The sequence below is a fragment of the Oculina patagonica genome, chromosome 1 (genome assembly GCF_052425735.1).
Source record: "Oculina patagonica isolate OP01 chromosome 1, crgOcupat, whole genome shotgun sequence".
NCBI lineage: Eukaryota > Metazoa > Cnidaria > Anthozoa > Scleractinia > Oculinidae > Oculina > Oculina patagonica.
Window position 1 is genome coordinate 12,818,431 of NC_135758.1, and position 22,658 is coordinate 12,841,088.

The 22,658-nt window shown below is 38.7% G+C and overlaps 2 protein-coding genes across 3 annotated transcripts in view; both read right to left on the reverse strand.

The window, feature by feature from the left end:
* LOC144657320 (uncharacterized) overlaps nt 1–22,658 on the reverse strand; it is a 25,633-nt gene continuing 2,975 nt past the window's right edge. The window contains exons 1-2 of one of the 2 annotated variants that reach the window (XM_078517661.1): nt 11,650–11,720; nt 1–4,805 (exon numbers count right to left, since the gene is read on the reverse strand). In XM_078517661.1, coding sequence (XP_078373787.1) covers nt 2,723–4,795 — 2,073 coding nt within the window. In that variant the 5' untranslated portion in view covers nt 4,796–4,805; nt 11,650–11,720 and the 3' untranslated portion in view covers nt 1–2,722. Of the gene's footprint in view, nt 4,806–11,649; nt 11,721–22,658 lie in introns of those variants that run through there. The other variant, XM_078517667.1, reaches the window with a different exon arrangement.
* LOC144657344 (uncharacterized) overlaps nt 12,891–22,658 on the reverse strand; it is a 26,133-nt gene continuing 16,365 nt past the window's right edge. Inside the window, exons 6-8 of the mRNA XM_078517689.1 lie at nt 15,531–15,632; nt 14,453–14,627; nt 12,891–13,536 (exon numbers count right to left, since the gene is read on the reverse strand). Coding sequence (XP_078373815.1) covers nt 14,490–14,627; nt 15,531–15,632 — 240 coding nt within the window. The 3' untranslated portion in view covers nt 12,891–13,536; nt 14,453–14,489. The remainder of the gene's footprint in view (nt 13,537–14,452; nt 14,628–15,530; nt 15,633–22,658) is intronic.

Below are 22,658 nucleotides of genomic sequence, written 5' to 3' on the forward strand. Positions count from 1 at the left end.
TCACATTCATTGTTTTCTGTAATGCATGAAAAAGTGTATACTAGCTTTTCACTGGGCTACATTGCGCTACTAGTCCACGACCAGTGATGAGGCCACAAAGGTGTTTTTTCCCCAACATTTTTATTTCCCCTCAGTTATTTTAAAATATACTTTTGGGCACAAAGATCAAAAGCATCTTTACAGCATACTATAAAATTCCAGTTATAAGCCCTGGTCTTATACAACTTCGTAAGGGGTTTTGGTTGGGGTCATAAACTGAGCGGCTTATTTTCGGGAGGGCATATAAACGGAATAAAAAATGCTGCCAGCCACCGGGAATTACGTTTTTTATGTTAAAAAATCATAATAAGGCAACATTTATTTAGCCCTGGTCAGTACTGTCATTCAGTAGAGGTGGGCTTATATCCGGGGGAGCATTTAACCGAATGTTTTTTTGTTTTGAGGTAGATGGGCCTACGACCAGGGGCCTTCTAAGCGGGAAGGCGGTGGGGGGGGGGGGGGGGGGCTTATAACCAGAATTTTACGGTACGTTAAATATATATAATAATTATTATTCAAATCTACATGTATAATATTATTAATACATAAAATAACGGTACAATAAGTTCATCTTTGTTATAACTAGATGATTATCTACCACCTATGAACAATTTCCATTCATTTGGGATTACACCACTACTAAAAATTATTTATCACTTAGTTTATCCAATTTACCTATCAAAAAATCCCGAACAATTATTTCAAAATATTCACCGAAAAGTGCAAAACAGAAGCTTTTAAAATCCTTCCAAAAAGGTTTATGAGAGGGCATTTATAAAATAGGTGATAAGCCATTTCCGATCTAACTAACAAAATGTGCAACAAAGCCTACATTAATTTAATATTGGCTAGAAAACTGTTTACTTGACAAGTGTTGTATCATTCAAGATTTTAAATTTGAAACCAAATAAAAAGCCTTACTTTTAAAAACACTCAAGTACGAGTTTAGTCATCTACACCAAGACCACGTATTCGTGTACACCTCGAAACCAAAGGATCATTATGCTGTCTAGTGTAACTGATTTCTTATCTCTGTATGTTGCATTATTTCAGGAAAATGACATTCTCGTGTGCTATATTGAATTAAAACTGAAAGGCGAGATTGCTTAATCTCATTAAGCATATTCCTAGTTAAATGCATAGTTAAAAAACATAAGCTGAAGGTGATTATTGTTGTGAGCAAATTGTCTGTGTGTCTAGCTAGGTCCTAGAAATAATCCTAATTTCCTCCACAACCATAGTGGTATTTTAACTTTATTTCTCGTTAATTTATTACCTAAACACTGACGTGCACAAGAAAACCTGTATGACCTGTGTATACTACTGTAATTTGGTGTAATTCGTAATAACATGACAACAATATCTGTTAGACAGACTTTTACTTTGAGGTCCGTTCTCTAGAATTAAAACTAAAATTTAACCCCATTTCCTTTTGCATACCCCAAAATGTTTTACCTTAGCAAAACATTGTTAGTTAAGCTTCTCAACGACTTTTTGTGCCTTATTTTCTCTAAGCGCTTTAATAAGAACACGTGAATACGTTAATACATTCAAAAACAAATTCCAAACGATGGCAAATGCAATTAAGGTTATTCCTTGGTATTGCATTGCACATCCTTACTGCACGTAATTTCACACGTGAGTAGCACGCATACGTTAAGAAAATATGCTAGTACACTACATGATAGCAACAAGTTGAATCAAAGTCTATAGAAAATGTTTCACTTTATAATGAAAAACTCACTTGTTCAATTGTTCCTTGAAGTCAATGCAGTACACTTTTTCTCATGTTTCACTTTACTTTATCCCTTTTTCTACTCCCATATATGAAGCCTAATAAAAGTAAACAGTTCAACTATAAAGTTTTCTAAAAGCCAATATCACAAGTAATTATCAGGTAAAATAAAAGGTCATCCTGCCCCTTAATGATTACTGGGACCCCGTTTTTATTTCAAAACGTAACTAAAGGGACGCTACAATTTTACTGTGATACGTATCAATGAACTTATATATTTTCTTTGCAATTATAAAATTATTTATTAGCAACCGAATGCACAAGCAAATTTGAGCCGCTACGTAGTCCCTTTTCATTTTTTGCCTGGTCGTAGTGTTGAACCAAAGTAAACAAAATTCGTTGCTTTTTCTCTAAAGGATGAAAGGGACATATTACTAAAAGATCTTCTGCTAGAACTAACAAATGATTCACCTAAAACTCCAGGTGAACATCCACGACTCAATATTCATCAACAGCTAACTGCAATCAGCATCTAACAAATCAGATCATAAAACCAGATTCTAGAATCATTATCAGCCGCATCAAAAAAAGGTCTACAGTCTCCCCTGTGAGATATTTTATCCGAGACTACAACCTGCACCCACTAAGAGCTACTAAGGCTATGACATACAACCTACAACATACTACCTCAGTCCACACCAGTCGATTTCATGTTAAATTTAGCAAGTCACACTAGCAACTTCTGCTTGATGTACAACTTTACAGCTTTCATAGGACAAAATGGCAATTGAGACAAGGTTGGTTTGTTATCTTGCTTTGACTGGCATTTCAATGGGACTGCTGTCTAAAGTTAATATTGTCTGCATAGCCAAAAAACTAAGTTATATGTAGTCTGTTGAAGTCTAAAAAATTTTTTCTCCTTACTGCATTTTGAGAGTCCGCGTTTCATTAGTCCTGAATACCCTCGTGCGACAATGACATCAGGTACAAATTCAATGCCAACTCACCGCCTGCCTTATTAGCATTGAAAGTTCCTCTACATTTAGGACACTTGGTTTTCAACAGATGACCAGAATATTCTACTACCAATGACTCAACAGCACACAAGGGACACTTGTATTTTGTCACCTGAATTCCTTTCAGTGATCTAATCAATTTGGCAGCGACTTCAGCACCATGTCGGTCGTAGGCTCTCTTTTCTTTCTCACTCAAGTCGTCTTCAGTCCAAAACACGTCCACAAATTCTAGGCCAAGGACATCAGAATTCTGCACCCTGAAGAACCCCTTGTCTGCCCAGTCATCCCCCCATGAATTCATCAGACGAAAGCTCTCGGCGTCATAACTTGTGAGAACTACTGCATGGCCACCAGGGTCGCTGGTTGAGTGATGCTTCAAATCGAGGTAGGATCTTGTAAGGATTCCTTTTGGCTTTTCTTCACAGAACTGGGAGAACTGATCCCACTGGGCACCCGTTAGATAAAATCTGACAACCACTGGTCTCTTTGCAGAGACGGCTTTCATTGCACCAACAGCATCAACCTTTTTGCATTGAAGACGATATGTTGGACAAATTTCCTTGAGAACTTTAATGGTAGGGGCTCCGTGTTCTCCATATTCAGCAATCAATTTTCTTGTTAACTCAAAGAAATCTGGATAACCACCATCTCGCCCTATGATGCGCTTCATGGCCAGGTGTAGAACAGTAGCAGATGCATTTGCATAACAGGTACCTCCATGTTGTCTTTTAGCACCAAACCCTTCACTTGCCTGGTTTATATAGATATCCAGATCAACTGAGGAGAGGATATCTGAAAGAACATCTTGACTCAGGACACCTTTCTTGGCCATGTCACAGACATCTTTGATAATGTCCGGATGGTTCACCTGAAAGAAGAGTCTGGTTTCATTATTGTCAATATCGATCTCCCATCCTCTCTTCACAAACAGGGTGCGTGGTATCTTCTGAGTAGTGATGGTGGAGCTCATTCTGAACATGGTCTTTGCTGGCTTTTCCCAACTTTCATCTAGAATGCTGTACAAATGACGAGGATCGGATAGCTGTTGGTCTGTAATGAAACAACTCACAATGGTGACTCCCAGATCAGACAACTGTTGGATTGGTGGGTCGCCTTTATCACCTGGCTGACCATCTGAGAGAATGAAGAGAAGTTTCTGATAATCTGCAAATTCTGGATAGGAAAACAGATCCACTGAATGGTGCATAGCTTGAATGAGTGGAGTCCCTCCGTAAATTAAGGGTTCCACCAGTTTTAGCAACTCTTCAGCCCGTTTATCAGTTAGTTCTTGATCGCCAATACTGGCATGCAGTATTTCTGATGCATAAGGAATACTTTTAATTGCAGCTTTGCTTACACCCACTAATTTTACACTGGCCATTATGGTCTCAGTCACAAGTTTTTTACCCTTGTCTATTGCTTCTCTGACTGAATCTTCTGTGGCCCATCCTTGAATTCGGGAACCCACAAATGGAACCTTTCCTGTCATGAAAAATGCACCTTCAACACCAATATTACGAAAGTCATATAATGATAATTCTCGACATTCTCGAGGAAGACAATCATCAACAAACCTTTTGGTAAAATCAGAACTTTTTTGCAAAAAATGAAGTATTGCAGCAGCAGTAGTATCCTCCACAACTTTCAGCAAGGTTTCCATTTTCCCCCAAGTGCGAACTCTACTTGCTCCATTTGTTTCAAGAATAGTCAAGGCTTCATCTATTATTTCTCTCTTGCTTCTCTTTGATTTCAAATCTTCAATGACGGATTGTTCCTCTTGTGCTTTATCAACTGTGGTTAACAAATCAAAAATCTCAGGATCAGAAGGACTTCCAAAAGCCAAAGCAAAGGTCTGATTTGAAGATGGGACATCATGCCTGATCAGTTCATCGACCACTTTGAAGATAGATCTTGCCCAACGCCCAACTTCCTCATCCACCCCGTCACCAACACTGTTTTTCATGGAGCCAGACACATCCACCAGAATTCCTATCAGGGTCGACATCGTTCCTTATCTTGAAAAGAAACATCAATATATAAGATTAACAGGGATAATTAGTTATAAGACATTCCTAATTTTTGTCGTCGAAATGACAATATTTTTTCTAGGCAGGACCTTTTGAGCCTACTCCAACTTGTTTTGTTGTTTAATTTGCTTTCGTTAACATGATGTAAGGCAATGTGTTGACCAGATTAGTGTAGCTATGTTTTTATTTCTGGTCAACAGGGCGGGGAGTGTTACGGATGTCGTGACATTATGTCACGCTTTAATGGCGCAGTGCATTGTGAGAGGCTGAGAGCACGAGCACACCTTCACAGGCAATGTTAATGTTTCCTGGCGATTAAAGTGGAGGAGGGAGAAGCCTTCTGAACCTACTCCAACTTGCAATAGTGTTGGATATTTAACAGGTGGACATTGCTTTGGCATTACTGATTAGATGTATTAGAAGACTTGTTGTATTTTCTATATTTTTGTTATCTGTATTTAAAATGTATTTGCTGCTGTTGGAGATGTTTCGCGCGACGTTAGCGCGTTTCCAATATCCGCGTCAGTTGTTGCTGTTTTGGATCACAAATTGGCAGTTACTTGGTGAAATCCGAGTAAAATGTTTTCCACAAGCTGATTCGTGTATCGCTGTTCTAATCCCGTAGTTATTTTATATCATAATTTGTAACTTTCTACCTCTTGGCACGTACAAATTGTCCATGTTTGAGATATGTTACAGTTTTGAATGTATTTAATGGGTAGCCAAAATAAAATGTTGTTTGAATACTAAATTCAAAATTCGCGCTTTTCGCGCATGGCACAATCAGGTCGTTCTGATTTAGTTTAATCTGGGAAATTTGCACCTGAAGCCTAACTGACGCTATTTCACTAGCCTATCGTTCTTTTGCCTAGTTCTTACACGAACCATTATTAAGATTACATCATGTTGCTTATAATTATGTAGCCTATGTTCAATATATCAAAATTCAACCATGGCATTAAGGCTTTCTGACCAATTTTTTTTTTTTTTTTCAACACTCTTGTGGAAGTTAGCAGAAAGAATTAACAGACAAAGAAATATTTAAAAATTAGCATTTTAGCCAGAAAGCCTCTGAGTTCTGTTAGAATTTTGATGTATCGAACATAGGCTATTGAAACTGTTATACCCAACCATGGCAAGGTTTCCCACAAGAAAAATTGAAGGGCTTCCCCCAGTCATTATTGAGCCATTTTGTCCGCCTAAAATTGACCAATTTTGCATGTGATAATAATTTAGTGCTTCATTTTCAAGAACAAATCCTTGGAAACCGACACGTTTTTTTTTTTACAACAGTGGAGGTACCATCTGAACGTTTTTATTAAAAAAAATAAACAAGAGGTGTCCTATCCTTTGGTACAGGCCCTTTCATTAAAAAGGAGTTACATCATTATCTCTTAGGCATGCACAGTGGATTTAAACCTGAGCAAATTGTAGCCGTGTCGTGACGGGTCGTGAGCTTCCTTTTTTTTGTTTTCGAGCTCCGAATATTACAACTTTGGCGGCGAAGATGCTAAAATGGCTTTGGTGGGTTAGTGAGAAAATATATAGAAGGAAAAGCGTATTATGCAGTGATTTACGTCGAGATAGTTCACGAGGCTCAACATTTCTGCTTTTTGATCGAAGCGGAACCTGCCTGTGGAATTCTTCGCAATATGCTGGCCCCTGAAAGAGGCCGAAAGATAAGTCTTTTAAAGCTTTGAAAGAGATTTTAAGCGCTCATTATTCTCGGAGGGTAAAATCTTTTCTAATACCGTCGCACTCGTTCTTTCAAAGCTTTCCTATCATTAAACTTCAGCCTTGTTTTGCAACTGTACGAACGACGCACCACTCTTAACAATAGCTCTACTTCATCATCTGTCCAACTAACGCTTTCTGTGGCATCTTGATCCGTGTTGGACCTCGTTTTGGACGATATTTTGTTTATTTTGACCAGGAGAAGAAAGTCGGCAATTTTCTTTGACGGCAAAGTGGTGCCTGAAAACGGTGCAAGTATGTATTAATCAAGCTTTTGGTAAGAAAGACATCACCCAACTGCATGTGTGTGAAATGCGACTAGTGGCGGTTTTTGTGTTTGATGTTTCACGCCGCTGAGATGTTTTCTGCATTTTCAGCCAGATTTCTCACCTGACGTCACTGATAATGTTTTGGCGGCGTGGAATAACAAGCGAAGCATTTGTCACGGTTGACATTTAAGAACCAAAAAAGGGTAAATCATTTCAGAATCACTGGTATTTTTAATTAGTATAATTCGCAAGGCTTACTTTTGCCAGACTGGTCACCATTATCACTGTTTGTTGTTTTGAAGTCCGGCAAACTTCAAACAAAATGTAAATATGAATTGTGTGTTTTGTGCACGGTAAAGACCGAAACATGCGAATTAACAATGAACTTTGTCAAGCTATTCACCAATCCCTTAGCAGCCATTTGATAGCCACTACGCACACTTGGTTGCCCGGCACCGCTATGCCTCATTTTTTAGTCGTGTAACAAAGGAAGTTTCTTCCCTCCCCCCTGATGTTTACCGAGCAACAGATCGTTACAAAATCAAAGCCCCCATAGTTTCGATGTGTGTAAACGGTTGAGAATCCAAATATCCTTTTAATCTTCTAATATTCTTCTTCTAACATCTATGAATCCGATAAAATATCCCCTGCTGTAAACGTAGTCTTAAAGTCATTATTCCTTTTGTTTTGTTCATTATTCCTTTTCTCAGAACTAATCATTATTCATTATTCCTTTCTGGGAACTATTTCAAACAACTGCGAAATGGTTGATTTGTAAATAAGATCTTGCTTATTGCTGAAAATGGGAGCGGTACGATCTATATAGTCCAACATTTAGTAGTTTCAAATAAGTCTATAGCTATTTTGCAATCCACAAGAAAGTGTATTTGAGGATTTGATAAGAGATCATAAGGCGCTGTGCCTATGATGATATGATAACATCGAGTAATAACTTGTAAAGCTTAGTGCAGGTTTTCATTAAGATGCCACAAATAAACCTTCGAATCAACATAGAAGATAATATGTTAATCTGAAATTCGCTGCTTTAAAAAGCGGCAAATTTCATTGCAAATTTAAAGCCCGAATTTTACTTCGTTGACCGAAAGAAACTTCGGACTTTTTGGTATCCAATTTGGCCCATAATGGTCAGAAACGAAACTTTGCGTTAAACGAGTGTAAACCAAATGCTTGTGAGCTTCACAGACGAACTCGATCTTTCCTCAAAATCGCCAGGGTTTTTAGTTCTAAAGCGATTGATTTTAAACTCATCGGTGAAAGTGAGAGCCATAAACACGAATTTTAACTTCCGGTTGCTCTTATGGCCAAAATACCCCTTTCTTTGCAACGACTCCAAATCCTAATAGGAGCAATGCGTCTGAGTCGCTCTTAGATGCATCCTTTACACACACGTTTCACTTGCTTGCCTGATATTTCTAAACGCCAAAAGCCAAGAAAGCGAACCTTCAAACTTCTTTGCGTATTGATCACACCTGCCCGAATTGCATTAATTAAACACTGGACGCCGAGGAAGGTTGGGGTCAAGTCACGTGCCGATTTTTCACCAATGAAATTTGTCGTTGTTCCATGATCACGATTCCTGGAAATTCTTGAACAGGAGGTGTGACGTGTCACCAAGGACTTACTGTTACGTCTAAATATACTTCCTAGCATGATGCTTTTTTAAGCCCTCGGAAAACAGTTCTTCATTGTATTGTTTCAACTGCAGTATATTTGTCAACGGTTTTCGATGTTGGGGCAAATGTGTTTTGACAATCAGATTTGCCCAGATTTGGAATTTCATAGCTTGTGTAGCTGCAGAATTTCGTGCGAGTGCTTTGCTGCAGCAGCGGAGCGTCTAAGAAGGTACGGCCAAGCTGCGAGGAGAATGGGAATTTTTCCTTGCGGCGGAACAGAGAGAAGATATGTGTGTTCTAGTGGTATGTTTACACACTTTCCAATTGCAACTTGCCATCTCATCCCTTAAATTTGTCTGTTTTCATTCGCTTCAAGACCTATTTCTTTGTTATCGGACACCCTACCGTTGTTTTGGAATAATAGTTATTTTTCCACAAAGATTGATGCGGAAACATTAAATCCTTTTCTCGGAAATATATATATTCACCATTCATTATTCATTTCTGGGAACTATTTCACACAAATGCGAAATGGCTGCCCCTGGGCTGATTTCAAAATAACATCTTGCTTACACTTGCTATAGTCCAACATTTATATTGAAGCCTGAAGCTTTTTTCCAATCAACAAGAAAGAGGATTTGAGGACCTGAAAAGGCGCTATGCCCTTCAAACTTAAAACTTACAAAAACCGAGTTAGACGAACACCACTTAGTGCAAGTTTTCGTCAAGACGCCTATAAAAAATAAACCTTCGGATCAACATAGAAGATAATATTGATCAGATTACATGTAATACCTTATAGCGGGAATTTAAAACTTACTTGACCGAACGAAACTTGAGGCTTTTTGATAACCACAATGGTCAAAAACTGTGCGTTGAAACTGTTGTAAACCAAATACTTGTGAGCTTTCAAATAAAATCACCCTTTCCTCAAAATCGCCAGGGTTTTAAATTCTAAAGTGATTGCTTTGAAACTCATCGGTGAAAGTGACAGCGCTACCATAAACATGAATTCGGTTAACTTTCGGTTGCTTTTTTAGCCAAAAAAAACCTTTCTTTCCAACGGTTGCCTATACCTATACCAGCAATGTGTCTAAGTCGCTCTCAGCTGCATCCTTTACACATAGGATGCATCAAACCTATAAACGCCAAAAGCCAAGAAACCGATGCTTCGAACTTCTTTGAGTGTTGATCACACCTGCCGATCGCGTTTGAAAATAAGTACTGAAGGCCGTGCCTTCTATTAGGCAAAATACTTTGACTGCGTTTACACTAGGGTAAATTTTTCGGATTCGTAAAAAATCCGGGATGTTTTGTTACCGGATTCGTTTTGCCGTTTACACGTAGGTGGGCGAACCCGAAATGTCCCGGTTTAGTGGCGTCTCCGAAGATATTGAATCCGCAATCCAAAGATCATACTTTGTATCCGAATATTGTTGAATCCGCAATGTTTTGTCGTGTAACGCTCTTGCAATGAATCCAAATATTTATACGCTTGCGATAGTGACTTTTCTCCATCTTCTTGTCGATATGAATCTACGAAATCTTTTCTAATACCCTCTAAAGTACATTTAATGCACCTATCAATGTAATCCCGCGGGGGGAGGCGGGAAAGGCACGGGATGACAACAAGAAGATCCCCTCTGTCGGGCATTTGACTGCGAGTCGCGTCCCGGGGGTTGGGACAGACTTTGACCGGGAAGCGCCGGACCAATCTCAGACGCGATACCAAGTTCTTCCTCTCGTGGCTTGGAAATCATATGCTTCATGCAGACGATCTGATCATCGGCATTTATCTGCCACTTTTAACGCCAAGTCATAAAATAGCGAAAGAATATTTTACTTTCAAGTACATTTGGAGTAGGAATCCTAAGGGAAATCTAAGACGTCGGACTTTTCAATATGAATACCGAGGGATGAAGAAAATCAGTAAAGGTATGTGGAAAGTATGTGTTTGAACTGCCCCTGGGTGGGTCTCTAGGTATGAACAAAAATTTTTCCCACCCTCGGAGACTCTTTTTACTTTTTTGTCAAATCCCCACCCCTGGCCCGCACCCCCCCGCGGGATTTACATTGATAGGTGCATAACGCTTTTCTCCTCCAATCCTTGGAAATCGTTTTTGAAGCTGTACGAATGCAACACTCTTAACAGTAGCTCCATTTTATTACCTATCCATCTAACGTTTTTTGTGGCATCTTGATTCCTTCTGGACCTTATTTTGAGTGGTATTTTGTTCATGTTGACCGAGCAACGCCCGGATCGTTCCCTAATAAAGGGATGTGTGTTAACGGTTGAGAATCCGAATACCCTAAATTCGATAAATTCGGAAAAAATTATGAATCCGAAAAAAATATCCCCTGTTAAAAACATAGTCTTTATTCGATATTCCTTTTCATTTTCAAACAGGGTATTCGTTATTTATCATTTCGTTTCTATTCACAAAGATTGATGCAGAAACTTAAAATTCTTTTCTCGGAACTATTTATTATTCATTATTCCTTTCTGGGAACTATTTCAAACAACTGCGAAATGGCTGCTTTGTAAATAAGATCTTGCTTATTGCTGATCCCGAGAGTGGTATGATCTATAGTCCAACATTTACTGTTTTCAATTAAGCCCATAGATTTTTTGCAATCCACAAGAAAGTGTATTTGAGGACTTGATAGGGCGCTGTGTCCTTCAAACATGAAAAATCCGAGTTAGACCAACATCACCTAGCGATACTTATAATTTGCTTTCAGTAAGGTTTAGTGGAGGTTTTCATCGAAAAAAATAAAAAATAAAATAAGATAAACCTTAGGATTAACATAGAGGATAATATTGATCAGATTAATACCTTATAACGGGGATTTAAGCCAAAAACTAACTTCCTTGACCGAACGAAACTTGGGGCTTTTTGGTAACCAAAATGGTCAGAAACTGTTCGTGAAACTGATGTAAACCAAAAACTTGTGAGCTTTCTCACAGGCGAAATCGACCTTTCGTTAAAAACGCCAGGGTTTTTACATTCTAAAGCGATTGCGTTCAAACTCATTGGTGAAAGTGAAAGCGCTGTCATAAACACGAATTTTAACTTCCGGTTGCCTTTTTGGCCAAAAGACCCTTTCTTTGCAACGGTTCCAAATCCTAATACGAGCAATGTGTCTGACTCGGTCCTAGATGCATCCTAAAACACATACGTTTTGCTTGCTTACCTGAAAACTATAAACGCCGAAAGCCAAGAAAGCGATCCTTCGAACTTCTTTGCGTGTTGTTTACAGCTGTGGGGATCGCATTAATCAAACACTGGACGTAGAGGAAGGTTGGGCACAAGTCACGTGCCGATTTTTCACCAATGAAAATCGTTGTTGTTCCATGATGATGATTCTTGGAAATTATTGAACAAGAAGTGTCACCAAGGAGGCCCTGCCAGGGGGAGGAGGGGGGGGGTTTCCTGTGTCGCTTGTCTTAATTTGTGCCGTGTCGTGCCGTGTCGCTGTTGTATCAAACTTCGCGTCGCTGTCCGTAGTAAAATTGAAGGAAAATTGCTTGTCCTTGTCGGAATTTAAATTTTTCCAAAAGAGTTATCGTTTGACGCGATTTTATTTTATGTGCTGTCGCTACTCTTTGGGCGATGTCGCTTGTCGGAATTTACCCTGGCAGGGCCTCACCAAAGACTTGCTGTGATGTCTAAATATACTTCGTTACTTGTTTTTTTTAAGCCCTCGGAAAACAGTTCTTTATTATATTGTTTCAACTGCAGTATATTTGTCAATGGTTTTCGATATTGCTATGGCAAATGTGTTTTGATAGGCAGGTTTGCCCAAATTTGGAATTTCATAGCCTGTGTAGCTGCGGGATTTCGCAAGCGTGTGCTTTGTTCCAGCAGCGGAGCTTCCAATAAGGTAGCCAAGCTGCGTGGAGCATGAGAAAAACTCAAGTTGGGAATTTTCCCTTGCGGCGGAACATAACGAATACATATTTGATCTTATGGTATTTTTACACACTTTCTGTCTGCGACTTGACAGTATTAGTGTATTTAACTTTCTGTTACTGCGTTAAGGTCGGGTCATACTAGGCGACAATTCGCAGCGACAGGTCTCTGCGACAAGTCGCTCGGTGTGTAGTGCTTCAAAACAGGTCGCTGCGACAAGGCGGTTGTTCAGTGCACACACAGCGAATTTGGAAGTGGGAATGTGAACTTGTTTTCAAATTCAATATGGCGAAATTATAGGGGTGTAACGATACAAACAGCTGGCGACTCACCATTTATGTGGAAACTAAGCTGATGGGATGAACCTAGGAGGAAGTAGAACGAAAAACCCAAACTCGAGTTCGCTGGCGACAGGTTGTCAATGTCCCACCTGGAGCCCAAGTAAGTATAAAGTCGGTATTATAGAGTGTTGTTCCAGGGGGGGATGGCTAATGTAATCGCAGTTGACTAATGTAATCGAGAACAACATAAACTTTGTTTTGTCATATTATTTCCTTGTTTATCTGCAATGTTTATTTAATCAATGTCGAAACCACGTTATTTTTACAACTATGAAGTGGTTGCTGTGTGGTCTATCTTAAAAATAAAATAAAAACTTTTCCATTAATGTCTCGTCAACAAATAATTCAGCTATTAACAATTCCTTTTGCGTGTATTACCTATTAATAAAAATAAAAGTGGGGTAATGACTGGCTTTGTAAACTAGTTATGGAGGTGATTTAATCACTAATAACTGGCAAAACATGACAATTTAGTCTTGTGTCGGGGTCAATTCAAGTTACTATTTTTACTGTACAGTACAGTTGGTTCCATGCCTAAGACATCACTAATCCACACACTGCACGTTTCACTTATGCAGTGTAGTCATAAAGTGTACCAAAGGACCAGTTCAGACCAGTGACATATTACACGGGTCATACAATAAATTTGTACTACATTCTCTAACATAAAGTTAATATGCATCTGATTACCATCATTTTAAATTCTATTAGAATTTTGACTTGATATTTAGATTTAAACCTAATATTTATAAGCCACCAGGCAGCCAATTGCAAGGTTCCACTACAAACTCAGGTAGTTTGTCAACAGGAGCAGAGAAGAAATGGACCTGAAGAAAAAAGTGACATATTGGTATTACTAATTAGTCTGATTGTGGAATGAAATTGAGCAGGCAAGTGGGTGAGTAAGGGAGTAGGTGGGTGGGTAAGTGAGGAGGGGTAGGTGAATGGGTGAATGAGAGGTAGGTGGGTGGGTGTGTTAGGGGGTTGGTGAGTGGTTGAGTGACGGGGGAGGTGAGTGGTTGATTGAGGGGGTAGGCGAATGGGTGAGTGAGGGGGTGGGTGGGTGGGTGGCTGAGTGAGGGGGTAGGTGAGTGGATGAGTGAGGGGGGAGGTAAGTGGGTGAGTGTATGAATGTCTTTTTAGAAAGATGGGACAAAACAAAATGGGAATATATGGTACAAAAGGACTTAATAAAAGAACAAACAAACAAACAAACAGACGAAAGACTCTATATAACAAACTTGATTATTCAGAGAAATCAAACAGTCCCAGGGGTTAAACGATTTATTCCTCAAACATTCCTGCTCAAAGGATTCCCAAGTTGCATAATTTCAACAGAACCTATAAACATCACAGAAAAAATTAACAAAACTACAATTGACCAGTGGCATCATAGCTCAGTGATACAGCATTTGCCCCACGATCACAAGGGACATGGGTTCAAATTTCCAACCCTGAAAGCCGACTTTTTTCCAGCAATGATCTCGTTTTACATTTATTCTGTAAGGGAAAGTGTCACAAGAAGTCTCCTAAGTTTTTGTGTAAACTTTGACTGAATTATGAGGGTGCACTCAGTGATCAAAAAATAACCTCTGAACCAACCATGGTGACACTGTCCCTGTAACACCGTAGTTGAAAGAAATGATCCATTTCAAATCTTCATCAATTTATAGTTACCGGTATATCAACATTGCTGCACAAACCAGCCCATTGTCATTTATCAGATACATAAAATATACTTACATAAAATTTAGTCGCTCTTTTAAATTCCACAAAGTTGCTATGTAGATGAAAGAGTCATAAGGTATTCCAGAGCCTTTTCCCCATCATTATTAGCAGCCTGAAGACAATCCATTATATTGTTCTCCTTGAAGCCATATTCCTTAAATTTTTTCACCAGTTCAAGGAATTCTACTGCCTGCAAACATAAGGCATAATTAAGTGGGTAAATCATCAAGTCCTACTTACAGCATGTATAAGCATTTTATTTACAAGTCCTACAAAGTGGGCACACAGAGAGATAACGACTTGCACATTCAACTCTCCATCAAGTGCAGGTCCAGACTGGAGCCTTAGCTGGTGTCAGTGTGTTGTGTTCTAAAGCAAATCATTTCAATCTCATAGTGCCTCTCTCCACTTAGGTACTGGAAAAGTAAACGCTAAGGGCTACCCTGCAATAGCTAGACCAGCCGCAGACCCTGACCAGGGCATGAACCCAGGCCACTTGATCCAGAGTCCAGTCCAACCATTAGGCAACTGCACTGCCCACAACGTTAAAGCCTGTGAATAGCATGTGACCATTGAAATAAAAGCCAGTGAGCAGAACGTTGGTGTTTGTTTTTTCATGCAGTCTGTCTACAACATACCAGCACATCATCCTGATTGATTGAAAGTAATTGTTTACTTCTCCAAGAACAAATATATACAAGACTAGTTCACGTTAGGGAGGCGCGGTGGCTTAATGGTTAGCGCACTCGGCTCTGAGTCGAACGGCCTGGGTTTGAGACCTGGCTGGGGCACTGCATTGTGTTCTTGGGCAAGACACTTTACTCTCACAGTGCCTCTCTCCACCCAGGTTATAAATGGGTACTGGCGAATTTACTGCTGGGGATTTATAACCCTGTGATGGACTAGCATCCCATCCAGGGGGAGTGGCAATACTTCTAGTTGCTTAATGCTATGGAAACCGGGATAAGCTCCGGCTGTATGGGCCACTTAGGCTCGGACACAGACTTTACCTTACCTAGTTCACGTTAAATGAAATCAACTCAATACAGCTGGTCCAGGTTAATTAATAGGGTCTGTTTATAACAAAATATACCTTAGCTTTCTCTGTGTCAGTGTAAACAAGGGCAACTTCTACAGTGTCTGCTGGATAGTTCATTTCACTTAACTCCTGTGTAGCAAGTAGGAATTCCATAACCTGTAAAGATTGGTAAGGAGTATAAATTCACTTAGAGCCATGATTCAACAGGAATGTATTACATGTAACAAGGCAGTTATGTACTTCACACAGTTAAACTGGGCATTGAAGTTAAAAAGGTAAAGCAGTAATATGAATACAAGACACAAACATCTAAAGTGTGTTATTCACAGCCAGTTAAAAAGTGGCAAGAAAGAATGACACTTCGAATTTAACACTGTCAAAACTGCTCCAAATTTCGCATGCAATTTTGTTTACGCGTGCTTAACATTGTCCTGATTGGTGTCTTTCTTGCTCACCACCTTTCAGTTGTGTTAGCATAATATCTTGATTGGCTTTGATTTGGTCTTGGATACCTTGCCAGGTTTTTTTTTTTTTTTTTTTTTTTTTTTTAAATATTAAATACTTGCCCTGCTGTTTCACATAATATTTATACACATAGGCAAATGCTAAACATGAAAAATTAATATTATGAAATCTCATTTTTCAATACTAAAAGAGCATTTATATAATACTTGAAACAATTTCAAAAGACCAATGAATTAATAAGCAAACCTGCATAATCTTAGTTAGAGTGATTTCATTTAACCCGTGAAACAATTTTTAACAGTTAGTGTACAATAGTAAAGAACCCCAAAAAACAATGGAGTCGGTGCCTAATAGTGTCTATAAAAGTGTAAAAACTATTTCACAGGTTTAGAAAACTCACTTTATTTAAAATCTCAAATGAGGAAAAATACAAAGGAAAAGCCTGCTTATGCTATAATCTCTTGAAAGATGTAAACATTATTTTAAGACAAATTACACCTGTACCTTTGAAATCGGTCAGAGACAAGTCACAGTTGCAGTGTTATAAATCAAACAACCATGTATTCTATGGGCAGTTTTTCACATGGGGCCTGGTATAATTCATGTTCTTACCAACTGCCATGTGTTTATGACATAGCACCATCTTCCCCAATATTGTAGCTAAAGAGCAGGGCCCAGTTGGTTAAGGAAAACCTCTACAACTTTTGACATGTTGACGTTCAATTGTTTGAAAGAATGCCTAAATTCGAAATTTTAAAGGACAAGGGAAAAAATTAATAAAATTAAATAATAGCAACAAAATGTGGAAAAGATAATGGCCTTTAACTTTGCGGCACACAGCCAATTTAGATTTCATGATGCATAATGGTTGCCCCTATTGATTGGAAGCAACCATTACACGTCATAAAATCCAAAAAGGCAGTGTGCGACAAATTTAAAAAGCCACAATTCTTTTCCATTTTTTGTTACTATTAAATGTTATTTCTCCCTTGTCCTCTAAAATTTGAAAATAAAAGCATTATTTCAAACAATTCGATGTCACCTTGTCATAAGAGTAGAGGTTCCCTTTGAAGTGTGACCAGGCTAATAGAGGATTAGAAGATAATCACGGTTGTGAATTCTCTTAAGTAAAAGCACTCCTGAGTGCTCACGTTCTGTGGTGTTTGTCATAGTGATGCATCAAGAGAACAATGGCACCTAATACTATTACAAAGGGGTGGGAAGGTGCTGATGTGATGTCACATTCATTGTTGTTGTTTAAAATAGTTTCTATTCATTTCAAGACAGGGAGTGTAGGAGGAAGAATCGATTACCAGCAGTGAGCACATTTTTGTAATTTTTTCCCAAAATTTTATTTTCCCTCAATTACATGTACTTTAAAGTTCAAAGCGCATTTCTTGTAATCTTTATAACATTTATATAATGCTATAATTACTACAAACACAAAAGATAATAGTACAATTAGTTTATCTTCGCTATAACCAGATGATAATCTACCATTAATAAACAATGTCAATTCATCTGGGTTGACGCCATGCATGTTCGTCAATAGCAAAACAAATATGAATTACTTTCTAGTTCTTCCAATTTACCTAACAAAATATACATGCATGTATATCTTGTAAAGTTATCTTGACATGTTTACCAGAAATGGCAAGCCAAAAGTTTTTTAATTTCTTCCAAAGCAAGTTAATTAGACCATTCAAAAATAGGTGATCAACCATTTCTGATCTAGCCAACACTCATCTGGAGCAAACATGTGACCTACATTTATATGTTGGCTGGAAAACAATTCATTTGGTAAATGATGTTCTAGTTTTCTAGTCTGCTCTATTCCCTCCGCTGGGGGGTTGGGACGAGAAGACAACTGACAATTCAGACTATTGATTTTCTAAAAAAAACATTTCACTTTCAAAAACACTTTAATGACAGTTAAGTCATGTCAATCAATCAAAGTCCTCTTTCAATTACAGTAAACCCTTGAGACCCTTGCCTTTTTCAATTATTTGTTTCACTACAGTATTGTATTTCTCATTAATTAACGATCCAGAGACTGACATTCAAAATTAAATCTGCATGACCTTGATACCTTTATGTATTACACAGATCGTCATTTTGAGGCCAGATTTCTAAAATTAAATAAACAACTTGAAATTATTTCACTTTCCGTATACTACTGTTTTAGCTTACAGTAGTACATGTATGCCTCAGTGAGAGGTGTGGGAGAAAATAGGTCTGCTAGGATGGTCTGCTAGGAAAATTAATAATTATTATAAACTGGTTTGATTATTTTCAATTGCTTTTTTGCTATTTTTGTTATTTTACATGACCTCTTTTGACTGGCAATTACGTCACGACTGTTATTGACTGAGTTGATTACAGTGTATACCAGTATTCTCTGCTAAGCCTGAAAACCAAGTATTATTCACTGTTTGTTGATAGCTAAGGCTGTAAAACTTTATACCTCCTTCTAGAGCATTGAGAAGAAGTTTGTGCTTCAGCAGGCACAAGTAATGACGTCAGGTACAAATTCAATGCCAAGTCACCACCAGCTTCATTAGCATTGAAAGTTCCTCTACATTTAGGACACCTCGCTTTCAGAAGATGGCCAGAATAATCCACCACCAATGATTCAACAGCACACAAGGGACACTCATATTTCGCCATCTGAATTCCTTTCAGTGATCTCATCAATTTGGCAGCAACTTCACCACCATGTTGGTCATACGCCCTCTTTTCTTCCTGACTCAAGTTGTCCAAAGTCCAAAACACGTCCACAAACTTTAGGCCAAGGACATCAGAATTCTGCACCCTGAAGAACCATTGTCTGCCCAGCCGTCCCCACGTGAATTCATCAGACGTAGGCTCTCAGCATCATAGCTTGTGAGAACAACTGCATGACCACGAGATCTTCCTGTCGAGTGACTCTTGGAATCGAGGCAGGATCTTGTGAGGATTCCTTTTGGGTTCTCTTCATAAAACTGGTAAAACTGATCCCACTGGGCTCCAGTCAGTGTAAATCTGGCAACCACTGGTCGCTTGTCAGAAATAGCCTTCATAGCACCAATAGCATCCACCTCTTGACATTGCAGACGATATGTTGGACAAATTTCCTTGAGGACTTTAATGGTAGGGGCTCCTTGAACTCCAAATTTAGCAATCAATTTTCTTCTTAACTCAAAGAAATCTGGATAACCACCATCTCTCCCTATGATGCGCTTCATGGCCAGGTGTAGAACAGCAGCACATGCATTCGCATAACAGGTTTTTCCCTGTTGTTCTTCTGCCCCAAACCCTTCACTTGCCTGGTTGATGTAGATATCCAGATCAACTGAGGAGAGAATATCCGAAAGAGCATCTTGACTGAGGACCCCTTTCTTGGCCATGTCACAGACATCTTTGATAATGTCTGGATGATTCACTTGAAAGAAGAGTCTGGTTTCATTATTATCAATGTCGATCTTCCATCCTCTCTTCACAAACAGGGTGCGTGGTATCTTCTGAGTTGTGATTGTGGAGCTCATTCTGAACATGGTCTTTGCTGGCTTTTCCCAACTTTCATCTAACATGCTGTACAAATGACGAGGATCAGATAGCTGTTGGTCGGTAATGAAACAACTGACAACAGTGACTCCTAGATTAGACAACTGTCGGATTGGTGGGTTGCCTTTATCACCTGGCTGACCATCAGAGAGAATGAACAGAAGTTTCTGATGATTTGCAAATTCTGGATAGGAAAACAGATTAACTGAATAGCGCATAGCTTGAATGAGCGGAGTCCCCCCATAAATAAAAGGTTCAACTGCTTTCAGCAATTCATCAACCCTTTGATCAGTTGGTTCTTGATCACCGATACTGGCATGTAATATTTCTAATGCATTGTGAACACTCCTTATTGCAGCTTTGCTGACACCCACTATTTTAACAGTAGCCATTATTGTTTCAGCCACAAGTTGTTTACCCTTCTCTATCACTTCTCTGACTGTATCCTCTGTTGCCCATTCTTGCATTTTGGAACCATAAAATGGCATCAAGCCTGCCATGAAATATGAACCTGAAATAGCAATATTGCCAACAGCACAGCATTCTTTAGGAAGACAATAATAAACAAACCTTTTAGTAAAATGAGAACTTTTTTGCAAAAAATAAAGTATTGCAGCAGCAGTAGTATCATCAACAACTTTGAGCAGGACATCCATTTTACCCCAAGTGCGAACTCTATTTGCTCCATTTCTTTCAAGAATAGTCAAGGCTTCATCTATCATTTCTCCTTTGTTTCTCTCTAATCTCAAATCTTCAATGGAGGCTTCAATAAATGATTGAATTTCTTGTGCTTTATCAACTGTGGTTAACAAATCAAATACTTCAGGATAAGAAGGACTACCAAAAGCCAAAGCAAAAGTCTGATTTGATGATGGGACATCATGCTTGATCAATTCATCAACCACTTTGAAGATAGATCTTGCCCAACTACCACCTTCCACATCTGCTCCGTCACCAACACTGTTTTTCATGGAGCCTGACACATCCACCAAAATGCCTATCAGGGTAGACATCGTTCCTTATCTTGAAAAAAAGGTAAATATAACTTTAACAAGGGCAAAACACTATCATATCTTTAATTCTATTTACAACAGTAAAATGACGTGTACATTTTGCAAACAACAAATTTAAACCTCTGATGCTAAGTACTGAAAGTAATTAGTAATGGATGAGCCAAGGCCCAGCCAAGGGAAGCAAAGATATTCCTATTTTCATGTCAGCTTAATGATGATGTCAAGATCGTGCTCTCCAATTGGAATTGCTTCACCTGACCATAGCAAGATTTTCAACAACTAATTAAAAATAATTTTTCCAACAACAACAACCTGACCAGTCATTTTGGCCCATTCTTAATCTACTCAAAAGTTGTATCTGGTCTTCATTAGGTGTCAACTTCAAGAAAAATTATTGGATACAAACAGGCTTTTCTTTTCAATAGTAGCAGAGGTGTCATCAAAAATTTTTATAAAGAAAAACAGAAAAGGGAAGGGAAGGGAAAATGTGATGAAAAAGGGAAAAACTGGTTTCAGAGGATCTTCAACATCCAGACTCTTATTTAAGAAACATTTTAGAAATCATTTTAACTAACGTTTGTAAACTAATATCTGTAGCCTTTAATATTTTTAGCTTCTTATCTTCAGCTAATTTATAGCTGTTATCTTACTGTATACTGTATGACCCCTCTGATAACAGTGAATCACTCACACTGAGTTATGACAATTATTATTATTATTACTATTATTATTATTATTATTATTATTCAAGTAACGTTTTAAAAGCACAGAATCAAGAAAAGTGGCCAACACTGGGAGTAATTGCTTTCAATGGTGAATACATGGCAAGCAAGCAAATTCCATCATCGGCAGCTGCGTGTATGCCACAGCGTCTTCTCCCTAAAAATTTCCATGACCGATAGCTCCTCAGATGAGAATTATTATAACAATGGAGTGAGCAAGTGGTTATCGCCTTATATGCGTTGACAGGTTATGGAAATTTTGCAACAGAGGTTATTCAACCAAGCTGGACTGCAAGCAGACCCAACTGAGGAGATCATCCAAGGGGGAAGTGAAGAGGAGAGATTAAAATGGAGTAGAACAGGCGAACAGGAGAGTGTAGGAATAGTACTAGAATAACAGAACCACCAGGAGGCAAGCAAAGGAAATTGATGAAGATTTGGGGTCCAATTGGCAGGGTGTGACCTATGAGACAGGTAGCTTCAATGAACTTGGACTGTGCAGTGTACCACCAAAGAAGGCAAAAACATGTTAATGGACCTGAAAACCTAACTCCCTGACCACCTTTATGGGTGTTCTTATACAGTAGCATAAGAATGCAAGGCAAATCAAAAATTGTGACAATGGAAGTCATCTCCATGGTGTTTGCATTTTACAAATGTAAAAGCGCATTTACTGTAAAAATAGCCTTTTTACCAACCACAAGTCCTATTTTTGAGTTATTTTTTCAAAATAGCTCTTAGTCGGCGCGATGGACCTGTAATCAGTCAGTGAAGTATGTATGTTTGTCGCACCAATCAGATTTCAGGTACTATCAGAACCAATCAAATTGTAGTTTATAAGTGGGAAGCAATCTGACACAGTTGTAGTGAGCAATTTCGTTCGAAGATTTTAGATTTGTAGGAGGCGGAATTGGTTAGTTGTGAATTAACCCTGGATTAAAAACGTTTTTCGTAACTCTCCCCTACACAATGCACACGCCGTGAGCAAAAGGCTTAACACTAACTTGTCATTTGTCTTATTCAAGCATACGTTTGGAGAGGCTAGCTTTCCTGACCGTAGTAAAAATTACATATAACATTTGCACAATGTAGATTTGAAGAATAATGTTGTCATTACTTTTGCCGCCCAATTTGCGAAGTTCGTTGGGAAATTAAGTTTGTTACGAAGTTGCCAAATACGTTGCGAGTTTGCGAATCAAATTGTGAGCTTCGATACAAAGTTCCCAACTTCGGCCCAAATTTATTAAAACCTTCTGTAATTATGTTATCAAAAAGGGCTTTGTTACGCTAGCCGTGGTGTTTTTGGTTTTGCCGTGAGCTTTTTGGTTTTGCCGTGGTGTTTTTGGTTTTGCCGTGCGCTTTTTGGTTTTGCCGTGGTGTTTTTGGTTTTGCCGTGAGCTTTTTGGTTTTGCCATGGTGTTTTTGGTTTTGCCGTGAGC